The 12,438-nt window shown below is 41.1% G+C and overlaps 1 protein-coding gene across 1 annotated transcript; it reads right to left on the bottom strand.

Moving 5' to 3' along the window:
• Window positions 1-2,409: 2,409 nt before the first annotated feature.
• LOC129832862 (cathepsin D-like) lies at window positions 2,410-10,116 on the bottom strand. The gene is made up of 9 exons (XM_055896933.1): window positions 9,920-10,116; window positions 9,353-9,521; window positions 8,928-9,051; window positions 5,564-5,682; window positions 5,130-5,329; window positions 4,266-4,388; window positions 3,810-3,954; window positions 3,500-3,598; window positions 2,410-3,270 (listed from the first exon to the last, which is right to left on the bottom strand). The coding sequence occupies exons 1-9, from the start codon at window positions 10,027-10,029 to the stop codon at window positions 3,109-3,111; spliced, it is 1,251 nt and encodes a 416-aa protein (XP_055752908.1). The 5' UTR covers window positions 10,030-10,116; the 3' UTR covers window positions 2,410-3,108.
• Window positions 10,117-12,438: the final 2,322 nt, after the last annotated feature.

The following is a 12,438-nucleotide window of genomic DNA, read 5'->3' as shown; positions in this document are numbered from 1 at the left end:
ACATTTATCTGCACTTTTTGTTTTTTATTCTTCAAGCTCTGTCAAGTTGGTTGTTAATTATTGCTAGACAGCCATTTTCAAGTCTTGCGATAGATCTTCAAGACGATTTTTAAGTCAACTGTAACTAGGCCACTCAGGAACATTCAATGTCGTCTTTGGCCTTGTTTTTTAGGTTATTGTTCTGCTGAATGGTGAATTTGTCTCTCAGTGTCTGTTGGAAAGCAGACTGAAACAGGTTTTCCTCTAGGATTTTGCCTTTGCTTAGCTCTGTTTATTTTTCTTTATAAAAAAAAAACTCCCTAGGCCTTGCCGATGACAAGCAGACCCATAACATGATGCAGCCACCGCCATGCTTGAATATATGAAGAGTGGTACTGTGTGATGTTTGATTTGCCCCAAATATAACGCTTTGTATTCAGGACATAAAGTTGATTTATTTGCCAAAGTTCTTGCAGTTTTTATTCAGTGATTATTGCAAACAGGATGCATGTTCTGGAATATTTTCTGTACAAGCTTTCTTCTTTTCACTCTGTCATGTAGGTTAGTATTGTGGAGTTACTACAATGTTGTTGATCCATCCTCAGTTTTCTCCTATCGCAGCCTTTAAACTCTGACTTTTAAATACACCATTGATAAACCATCCAAAGTGTAATTAATAACTTCACCATGCTCAAAAGGGATATTCAATGTCTGCTTTTTTTTTTACCCATCTACCAATAGATGCCTTTCTTTGCGAGGCATTGGTGGTCTCTGGTCTTTGGGGTTGAATCTGTGTTTGAAGTTCACATCTTGACTGAGGGACCTTGCAGATAATTGTGTGTGGATTACAGAGATGAGGTAGTCGTTCAAAATGTTAAACACTATTCTGCATAGAGTCCATGCAACTTATGTGACTTGTTAAGCACATTTTACTCGTGAATTTATTTAGGCTTTCCATAACTAAGGAGTTGAATACTTATTGACTCAAGACATTTCAACTTTTCATTTGTGGAAAAAGTCTAGGGTTATGAATACTTTCTGAAGGCACTGTATATGTGGCTCATTTCTCAAAGAGCTACCTTGGCTGAGGACACGTGGGCTATATTCCAATATCCACTTCATCATACCACTTATTTGGAATGCATGCCCAACCCTATACATTGCTTCATTCTTAGTGGTATGTTCGTGTGGATATTGGAACAAAGGCGTGTTCAGTTGGGAGAGACATTTCCCTTATGATAGTTCCATTAACTTTACACTTAGACACAAGGTATTTATCTTAGTGCTCACTGTGTGCATTTAAGGGCTCTGGTAAACCCACATTGAAAGACAGCCAGGGTTAATCTGGTGTTGACCGAGTTCATGTCCAGCAGACAGGGATTTAAACCGGGTCAGGTGGCAGCTATAACCATCCCATGCTAAGATGTCCAGTGTTCAATCACAAGCCTTATAGATTGTTATGCAAATATGCATCATTATTCCTAAATTATCACTTTGCTCCTCTGTGATTGATTTTTATTACCACAATATTGTCTCACACAGGTAGTCTCCTGCTAGGAGTGGAGGGTGTGCTTTGGTACAGTAGTGCATTATACAAGAAAATCTTTGACATGTAGAGTTTAGTATTTTACTACTTATTGTACATTTGTAACCAAAAAAAAGTGTTTTGCAATGCTACCACCACAGTAGTGTTCTGAAGTGCTTCATTCTGGATGTACTGAATTCAAGGGACTTTCTAGAAATAGAGGATGTGTGTGTGCAGATTTGTCTTTGTTTGCAGACCTGACTTCAACTATCATTTCTGTGCTGTTGGGGTCATTTTGCCATGCACGTTGTTACATCTTATGAAGACCAAAGTAGACTACATCTACCTTGTGGATTTCAGCCTAGCGACGATGTATGTTTTTATTTGACGGTTTATTTAATTTTAGGTCTGGAACTGAATAGTACACAGCACTTTGTACTCTGATAAATGTTGCAGCAGATGTGGTTTTTCTGTGGAATTTATATTTAGTAATTTATTTCAAATCATGAGACTTGTAGGGAAAATAATCTTTGGGTAGGATACAGCATCAGGTAGCTAGCTGGCTGCAGGCAAAGATGGAAATTAAGCTAGCACTTTTCAGACCAAGCTAGTAGTAAATGTTCAACTAATTGGCAAGTAAAATTTTGTCTAGTCAAAAATGGCATGGCAAAGATTTTGAAACCGGCTAGTAAATCTGGCCTACTAACTCAGTTGACCAGTGCTTAAAATCATACATTTTAATCCCTACACCTGTAATATGGAAAAGGGTGGGGTTGTGACATTTGGTTGGGTCAATTTCCTTCCAAGTACTTAACACACTTCTTTAAGGGCACTTAAACTCTAAGGTTGTCTGCCGAAGCATACAGCCATAAGCAAAACAAATAAAGATACAGTTCATTCTGGAAAAGGCTTGATTTGTATTTAATAAATGCACTTATTTCAATCGGTTAGAATCACCTGATGCTGTCATGCATGAATTTTTAGGCTATAACAGAAGCATTGTGGTCTTGGGGGTCGACATAGAGTAAGTGTACACATGACATTGTTTCACAACCCTTGATAGTATTACTGGACCCTGGACATCAGTTTTGTTAAATCAACAATGATATGCATGCCGTCTTCTGCTTCATCTACAAAGGACATGTATTTTGAGTAAAGACATGCATTCAGTAATCTGCTTTCCAAAAACAAAGTGGTTACGTTGTCAGACAGGAGATAGTGTATCTTTGCTGCAATGTTGCATCACTTTGTCTCCATACAAAACACCAAGCTGAACTGCCTACAGCAGCTCGTATCAGTCTCGTTCTGCAACTATTTATTAATCATTCACCGAACTCACATGAACACCTATTGGTCTTAGAAGAACATTTTAACCCCCCCCCCCACTCAAAAAAAAGGGCCCACAAGAAGCAAAACAGACAAGGAACAACAAAGGTGCCCCTTTGGAGTTTGTTCATTTTGGTGGTGTGCTTTTCCTCATTCAGCGTGATCTGTGGGAACTCGATAGGTACTAGCTCCACCTTGGTTTCATAAGCCCACTATATTGCTTATACTCAAATCCTTTCAAATCTCCACAAGTGGCTAGGGGCTGTTTTTTCTCCCTTCTACTTCACGGGGGCGAACCCCATGCGGTCTGCGTCCCTGTCAAACACGCTGTAGTAGCGTCCAATGAACACATCTCCCAGGATCCACAGCGGTCCAGCTGGAGGAGGGATGTCCATTGCCATGAAGCCGGACAGACAGATTTTAAGACCCATCTGGGACTCCTGCAGCACATAGGGGAGAAGCTTTGAATGATTTGTCACTTCAACCTATCTACACGTATGTCCACAGAATGAAATAGATTCTAATACATTTTCTAGACGTAATAAAAACACCTCTATGCACGCGAACTGTGATTAACCGTTTAATTCATGCTGATTGATGTCAAATTTCACAGACCGTTTTCTCCGGCAGGCAGGCCACAGTGAACACCGGTCAGAAGGTGGAATTTACCTTCAGGATATAGTCATCTCCAGTCAAGTTGAACATCTTCCCTCCCAGGTTGAACGCGATGACGGGGAGAGATGGAACCTTCTTACAGTCAATCCAATACTGAGAGGAAGTGAAAGTAGGTTACAAGTAAATCGCATGTACTTCACAAATCAACACGTAACTTCTGCCAGTACAATACACAAACAACTGAGGTTACAAGAAAATAGAGCCTTACCAAGCATGATTGAAATCTTTAGTTGACCATTCAGGAGAACTAAAACAGAGGTTGGAACAACAGGTAGACATTTAGCCTACAGACTCCTCTACCTACCTCTCCCATCAGTAGAGGCAAGGCTCCGATGGCCTTGTGCAGCGCCCTCACCTCCTCTACAGGCCCGATGATGAGGGACGTTCCCGTGTCAACAATCGCCTGGCAACCGGCCTTGCACAGCGTCAGCTGGTTGCCCACTTCCACACTGCAGAGCACCAATTAGCTGTGACCACTCAAGACTAAATTATCCTTATAACTTCTGCGTGCGGTTTTATAAAACGGTTCAAGGACATGCATCTGGTGTAATAGAAGCAATTATTGTTACCATGATTGTCTTTGATTATTTATATTTTATTTACATGAAGATTGCTATTTTTCCATTGGGACCCTGCTTTCTGGAAACAACATGCAGTACCCAGTCAGCCTTGAACCTCATGGCTTCAATGAGGGGGCAGTTCTCCTCTTGAATGGATATTATAATAGAGCCTCTGTGTAGATGAGAACCAAGTTGCTTACCTGCTCATCTCGATCTGCCAATAAGCCTTGCGTGTGACGTTAACATAGTGCAGGTCTCCAGTGTAGTACAGTGGGTCCGTGCCTCCCAGCATCAGCTCTCCTCCTACAGCAGCCAATGGATCTCTAAGGAACAGGATATCGAAGGGGTTACAAGGTATTAGTTCATTGGATAAATCTACTAGTGCACTGGACGAGGGTCTTGATCATCAATCTAATATCAGATGATAAAATGTATTGCCTCAACCCCATTGAAGCTAGTGACAACAAGAATATAAGGTTGTACAAGTTATGAAAATGAATTACCCTGTGGTGTTCATAGACTTCACCCACAATAAGGAAGCCATTTCAAAGGTGCAATATGTAACTTTTTGGGTGACCCAACCAAATTCACATGTAAATGTGAGTTATAGATCTGTTATTCTCATTGCAAGCAAGTCTAAGCAGTAGATATGTTCTATGTGCACTATTTCTATGCTTCCATTAAGTTGTTGCATCTTACTTTGTTTTGTACACCAAACAGCTGAAAATACAATATTTTTGGTAAAATGGAAAAATTGTTGGACAGCGGTTTAGATGGTACAATGATTCACACTAACGTGCTTGTTGTCACAAACTGAAATTAGGTTAACTATTTCACTTCCTTGTTTCTGAGGAAATATGACAGCAAATGTTTAAAAAATAAAAATCTGGATAACAGGAACTCAAAATATCCCAGTTCAAATACAAGAAACTCCTTTCAGGTGACCTCCAACAGTGAACAGGACATAAGTTTTTAAACAAATCACAAGTCAACAAACCACACATTGACCTAGGGCCCTCAGTAAGAATATATTCAAAAAGATAAAATCCCTAAAACCAACCAACCTGCTAATATAGAAGGAAAATATGTTCTGAGGCAACAGCTTGGCAGCCATGGCGGTGTCAAACACAGGGGTTATTTTGTTGACAGATATGGTAGGGTAGCCCATGCCCAGCACCCCGTCAAAGCGTGCCACTGCAAACGTGATGCCAGGTTGCTTTACGGCCTCACCAAACTGTTGACCAGTGACCTGCATGCCAGCCAACTGAGAGGGATGGAAGGAAGAACAGGAAGTGTGATGTACAAAGCAGACTGTTCTTGAACACTAAAACAGTGAGGTTTACAGACAATACACAGTAAGGAATGTTATGCAGACTATAGTCCACATTCAGTTACTTAAAATCGACAGTGGTAAAATTACACAAAAATGCTGTGGATTTGCCCACTTAAATGAGAGGAATGCAAATGAACAATGGACAACAGAGAACAGTCCACTTACAGAGACAGTGTCTCCACTGATGAACCCAGACAAGCTGCCTCTGCCATACTGGATGGAGAACTTGGTGCCATTCTGAACGTACGTGCTCGACTTCTTGGAGTTATAACGATGGTGGAGCCCTAAGCAGAGGTGTAGAAAAAGTTCACACAATTTCTCAGGTTGGATAAATGGCATTCATTTGCATAAAAAAACAGACAGGTCCTTCACGATGCCTTAACAAGATGAATATGACTTCCAATGCCAAAGCATGGCTGAGCAAACCAGGTATTTGCAACTTTAGCTTTTGCCCCATCTCATGATTATATGATAGGAGACTCAGCAGGTAGTAAAGCCATAATGTTATGAGTGAAGTGCATAGCCACGGGAAGTAGTTTGGGGGTGGGGAAGCTGCATTGACAGGATGCAAAAAAAAAAAAAAAAAAAAAAAAACCTGCGCTGTAGACATCTATATTGTCCACTAATACAGGACTAGTGAAGGCCCAGTGCACTAGTGTAAAAATTCTCTCAACTAAATGTATTTGTATTTCCGTGTTCACAAGCATTTGTAACATGAGTCCGATAATTATCTGTACAAAACAGTTAATCTGATAAAATGGCGCTGACGGAGACGGCAGCATAGTAGCTAGCTCTTAGCAAACTTTGCAGTATTTTTTATTTATGTACTATTTTTTTTACATTATTAGCTCAGGAAATGTTTTGTGTCATTACATACAGCCTGGAAGAACTAATGGATTAGAGCAGCGGTAACTCACCAGAACTACCAGCATTACAAACAGGAATACGACTTCCCTGGATTAGATCTTTGTTCACTCTCCCCAGAGAAATTGAACTTATTCCAGAGGCCGACCCAACACGTCGCCGGCGGAGGAGAAGTACTCAAGGTGACCTGCTGGTTCAACTTAGGAGGCGCACACACCACCCACCGCTTCCAAGTATATTACTCGCTAATGTTCAGTCTTTGGATAACAAAGTTGATGAGCTTAGAACAAGGATTTCTTTCCAGAGACATCTGGGCCTGTAACAAACTTTGTTTCACTGAAACATTTCTCTCTCGGGATACTCAGTCAGAGTCGGTAAAGCCAGCAGGATTCTCACTACGTCGCGCAGACAGGAATAAAAGCTCTCTCCGGGAAACAGAAGGGCAGAGGGGTGTTTAATGATTAACGACTCCTGATGTAATTCTAGGAACATACAGGAACTCAAGTCCTTTTGTTCACCCGACCTCAATTAAATAGAGTACCTCGATTAAATGCTGACTATAATATCTCCTAAGAGAATTATCCTCCGTCATTGCCACGACTGTTTACATCCCATCTCCTCAACAGCCATCAAATAACTTCCCTGGACTTTATGCAAACCACATATCCTGAAGGTGCATTTATTGTAGCTGGTGATTTTAACCAAGTAAATCTGAGGACTAGGCTGCCGAAGTTCTATCAACATATCGACTGTACTACTCGCGCTGCTAAGACTCTCGACCATTGCTATTCAAACTTCCCGGAATTCTTACAAGGCCCTCACCCGCCCTCTTTTCTGCAAATCTGACCACGACTCCATCTTGCTCCTCCCGTCCTATAGGCAGAAACTCAAACAGGAAGTACTCGTGCTTCGAACTATTCAATGCTGGTCTGACTAATCGGAATCCACGCTTCAGGATTGTTTTGGCCGACATGTTTTACTCATGTCAGCCACGGAGAAGGAGAGCCCTCGGTAGCGAGCCGCGTCTGTGGCACTGTATTATCCTCAAAGCGTGCGAAGAATGTGTTTAGCCTGTCCGGAAGCAAGACGTCGGTTTCGGCGATGTGGCTGGTTTTCCTTTTGTAGTCCCTGCCACATACAACTCCACTTTCTCTATACTGACGTTTAGCTTGTTTCATTACTTTGCGGAGTGAATAACTATACTGTATATTTTCTGCCATATTCCCAGTCACCTTGCCATGGTTAAATGCGATGGTTCGCGTGCACATACATAATGAACAAAAATATAAAACGCAAAATGTAGTGTTGGTCCCATGTTTCATGAGCTGAAATAAAAATATCCCATATGCTCAAAAAACGAATTTAACTCAGATTTTGGGCACCAATTTGTTTAAATCCCTGTTAGTGAACATTTCTCCTTTGCCAAGATAATCCATCCACCTGACAGGTGTGGCATTTAAAGCTGATTAAACAGCATGATCATTACATATGTGCACCTTGTGCTGGGGACAATAAAATGCCACTCAAATGTGCAGTTGTGTCAAGTTGAGGGAGAGTACAATTGGCATGCTGGCTGCAGGAATTAATCTTAATTTTCTACCATAAGCCACCTTCAACATTCTTTTAGAAAATTTGGCAGTCCGTCCAACCGGCTTCACAACCGCATACCCAGTGTAACCACACCAGCCCAGGACCTCCGCATCCAGCTTCTTCACCTGCAGGACCATCTGAGACCAGCCACTGGGATTTTCTGATGAAACTATGGGTTTGCACAAAGAATTCCAGCAAATTGTCAGAAACCATCTCAGGGAAGCTCATCTGCATGCTCACCGTCCTCACCAGGGCCTTGACCTGACTGCAGTTCGGCATCGTAACCGACTTCAGTGGGCAAATGTTCACTGGCACGCTGGAGAAGTGTGCTCTTCACAGATTAATCTCGGCTCCAACTGTAGCGGGCAAATGGCAGATAGCGTGTATGGCATTGTGTGGGTGAGCGGTTTGCTGATGTCAACATTGTGAACAGAGTGCCCCATGGTGGCGGGGAAGTTATGGTCTGGGCAGGCATAAGCTACAGACAACGAACACAATTGCATTTTATGGATGGCAGTTTGAATGCACAGCGATAGCGTGACGAGATCCTGAGGTCCATTGCCATGCATTCATCCGCCACCATGTTTCAGCATAATGCACGGCCCCATGTCGAAAGGATCTGTACACAATTCCTGGAAGCTGAACATTTCCCAGTTCTTCCATGGCCTGCATAGTACATTGAGCATGTTTGGGATGCTCTGGATCGACATGTACAAAAGTGTGTTCCAATTCCCACCAATATCTTCACACAGCCATTGAAGAGGAGTGGGACAACATGTCACAGGCCACAAACAGCCTGGTCAACTCGATTTGAAGGAGATGCTGCATGATGCAAATTGTGGTAACACCAAATACTGACTGGTTTTCTGATCCACGCCCCTACCTGTGACCAACAGATGCATATCTGTATTCCCAGTGATGTGAAAGCCATAGATTAGGGCCTAATTTGATTATTTAAATGTACTGATTTCCTTATATGAACTGTAACATCCTTAATTGTTGCATTTTTTCCCCAGGACCCCTACTTCCTGCGGCTATGGTGAAGTGCAGTGAATGCAATAATAGACTGACTCACAGCATGCGACATCCAGGAAGGAGCAGTGAATGGAGGGTACCCACAGGTTGGAGGAGCCAGTGTCAAACAGCACAGTAAAATCCTGGGGTGGTGTGCCTATGCTGATCACCCCATAGTACTGAGCCTGTAGAGATTTGAAACAAACATTCTTATGATAAATACACATGCCTAAGTCTATACTACAGTTCTCTTCTCACTCCTAGGGAGAGAGATTCTGAATGTGCAAGCTTTTATTCAAACAAATATATATACACACTACATGATCATCAATCTGGGCCTTGATTAGAAGACTGGGCATGTCATGAAGTGTTAGACCAAAAGCCTGCACGCCCAACTCCTGGAGAACCCTGGCTTTACTTATTATTGCTTCAGTCAGCCTAGAACAAGCTCGAGTTAACCCAGGCCTAGTGACAATATCCACTTACATCCATGAAGTTGGTGAGTCTCTCAACTGGCACTTTCGGGCTCGGAGTGTTTATTGGTACGTTAGTTCCTGCACCACCAACGGTCTTGGCCATGTCCTGGAGTTGTTCAAAACTCATCCCATTGTCACTCATCAGGCGGCGCATACTGCGCGTCTTGTGGAGGGGAATTCTAGGGGCAAATATGTATGATAAGGAAAATAGAGACAGTTTTTGTCGTAATTTGTTTAACGAATAATTCAGAACTCGTGCGCGCTACTTCCTGTTTTATACAAGTGTTCTACTGCTGACCCCGTTCATTTACGAGCAGCTTGGTTCTTTAAAAAAAAAAGTACAATCTATGTTAAACTCAATACAAACTAGATGTCATGGACATGCCAGCGTTATGTAAACGTTCTACGTGTGCACCAAAATCTGAACTACATGTGCCTAAACAAACATGCATGTAATAATAATTGCATAATGTCAGGAAATTAAACTACCCCAGATATAGCTTATTCTCACAGGATGGCGTGAGAGTAATTCCTTGAGTTATTCAAAAGTTTCCCAAACAGAAGATAAATATTTTACCTTATAATAGCCGAGCTGTGCGCTATCAACAGCGTGATGGTTATATACAATATTTTAAGACACGTCATATTCTGTCTTTGATAAACCAACTGGATGGTAAGTTCTTTCATTTTAGCCAAGAATCTTCGACGTCCAAACCGCCTATCCACAGAAGACCGAGCACTATCAAATCTACGCACTAAACCCAGTTATATCCGTATGTCTTTCGGTGATTTCCGTACACACTCGGCTTTCTTCACTCGGCCCAACCCTGATTGGAGAGAGCACATAATTTAGACGGTCTTAATTGGCTAGTAAAGTGTACATCCTTTTAAATTGGTCAGTGCAATCGGGGATCCTTTGGACGTCCGGAGTGGACGTTTATTTGTTTTATTTATATTGCACAGTTGATTCAAATTATAAAAGCTTGGTGGGATCCCGGATAGCACCGAACATTTTAAATCAGACACCATACTGCGCACTTGACAAGTCGTTGTCTCAGGATCACGATGGTGATACATGGTGAGGGGTCTGATTGCGGCCCGCAATTCGGGGCGTTGCTGCATCTGCAAGAACCCCTCTTAAAGACCGACTGCCATTAAAAAGCAACGCATCATTTTTAAAACAGCCTATCAGACATCGACAGGAGTCGTAAAAAGTTATTATAGTGTCAAAATTTACTACAAAGTGTAAATATAATAATTTTGGTCATAAATCCAGTCTTGTCTAAAACGGAGTTTCGAACATCCGTTTGTCACAACATGAAGGTTGGGTTTTGATTTGAAGATGTCCATTTTCCCACTAAAATGATAATAATTTGTCAATTTGTAATAATTTGTAAATAATAAATTAAACAAAAAAAATGAATAAAAACAATCCAAAACAACACAGGCAACGATCAAAGCTATAGGTGTCGCCAGATCCGGAGAACATGAGAACAGAATTAGCAAGGTCTTGAGCTGTGCCTTAATTAAAGGAGGACAGATTCTTCAGCCCTAATAGTGTGGGTGAGGACACGTGGAGCAAAGTTTTGGCCATATTGTAGCCAGTTTAGGCACTTGGCAGATGCGCCAACAAAAATTACATTACAATAGTCCCGTCGGGATGAAATAAAGTGGATGAGTTGCTCAGCTGCAGGTTTAATATTTATTTAACCAGATAGGCCAGTTGAGAATCAGTTCTCATTTACAACCGCAACCTGGACGAAGTAAAGACAGTTTCAGGTTGGATATTCGAAAGATATTCGTCTGTAGTCTTCCTTACGTCCACCAACAGCAGTTAGGGACCGTCAACATAGTGACAAATCAAATTTTTCACATTTCAATAGCTATTTAACCATTACTCCTAAAACTTTCAAAACTGGTTCTAGCTAACCTGATGGCATAGACACACATTGCACACATTTATTTTTAGTCTATTTACATCTCACACTATTTTAAATTAGTTATTTACATTTTTGAATTTCAAAGCTCTTTGGTCATGTGACCAACTGGACTCAAACAAGGTTCCGAATGTTCACTGACTACCCTTCTATATTGCACACCCTTTAGTTTGTCCATTTTCATCTCACAAGATCTTACATGAACTTTTCTAAATGTAAAATTTCAATAGCTCCTTGGTCATGTGACCTAATGACTTCAAACAAGGTTCAGAATGTCCACTGACTACCCTTCTATATTGCACACTCTTTAGTTTGTCCATTTTCATCTCACAAGATTTTACATGAATTCTTCTCAATTTAAAATGTCAATAGCTCCTTGGTCATGTGACCTACTAACCTCAAACAAGGTTCAGAATGTCGACTGGCTATACCTTCATATCGCACACTCTGATGTTTGTCTACTTTCTTATCATGCTATTAGACTTAAATCTGTAAGCTTTGCGGGCCTTCATTTCACATGGGTGTTAAAAAAAATGTTTTGAAGTTAACAAATGTTCCAGCCTCGCAATAACTATCTTTCACATGGACACTGAAAAGATCCGCAAATGGCTGTATGTGGAATGGATGAAGGACAGGAGAGGTGTTCAAACAGAGGTGCTTAATTAAAGGAAGGCACACAGGTAGGCCTCATGAAAAACAATGTTTCATGTGTTCTTTTTATTCACGGTAATAGGCAGTGATTTGTCAGTCAGAGTGAGCTTGATAAGGTGAAAGAATCCTTTTCATAGCATCACTTTCATATACTGTACATTAAGACAAACCCTTCTACGTTGAGTATTAGAACGCAGTTTCCATAACCTGATAATGACTTGATATTTGAGTGCATTCACAACAAGCCACCTGCAGACAACTTACAAAATGCAATAGTGCATTTGAGGGTTCGTTTTTCTGATGAAAATAGTTATTTGATGCATGGCCTACTATTTCTAACTGGAAAAATACATTCCTACATCTTTTGTGAGTAAAATCCTTTTTCCAAAATTGATTTAGGTACATTTTTGTGAAGAGGTATGAGGGTTGTGATATGGGTCATTTAATAGTAAAATAATTTAAGGGATCAATACATTTCTATATTGCTTCCCCAGTATCTGCATGAGCC

The sequence above is a fragment of the Salvelinus fontinalis genome, chromosome 34 (genome assembly GCF_029448725.1).
Source record: "Salvelinus fontinalis isolate EN_2023a chromosome 34, ASM2944872v1, whole genome shotgun sequence".
NCBI lineage: Eukaryota > Metazoa > Chordata > Actinopteri > Salmoniformes > Salmonidae > Salvelinus > Salvelinus fontinalis.
This window is presented reverse-complemented; position numbering and strand designations above follow the sequence as displayed.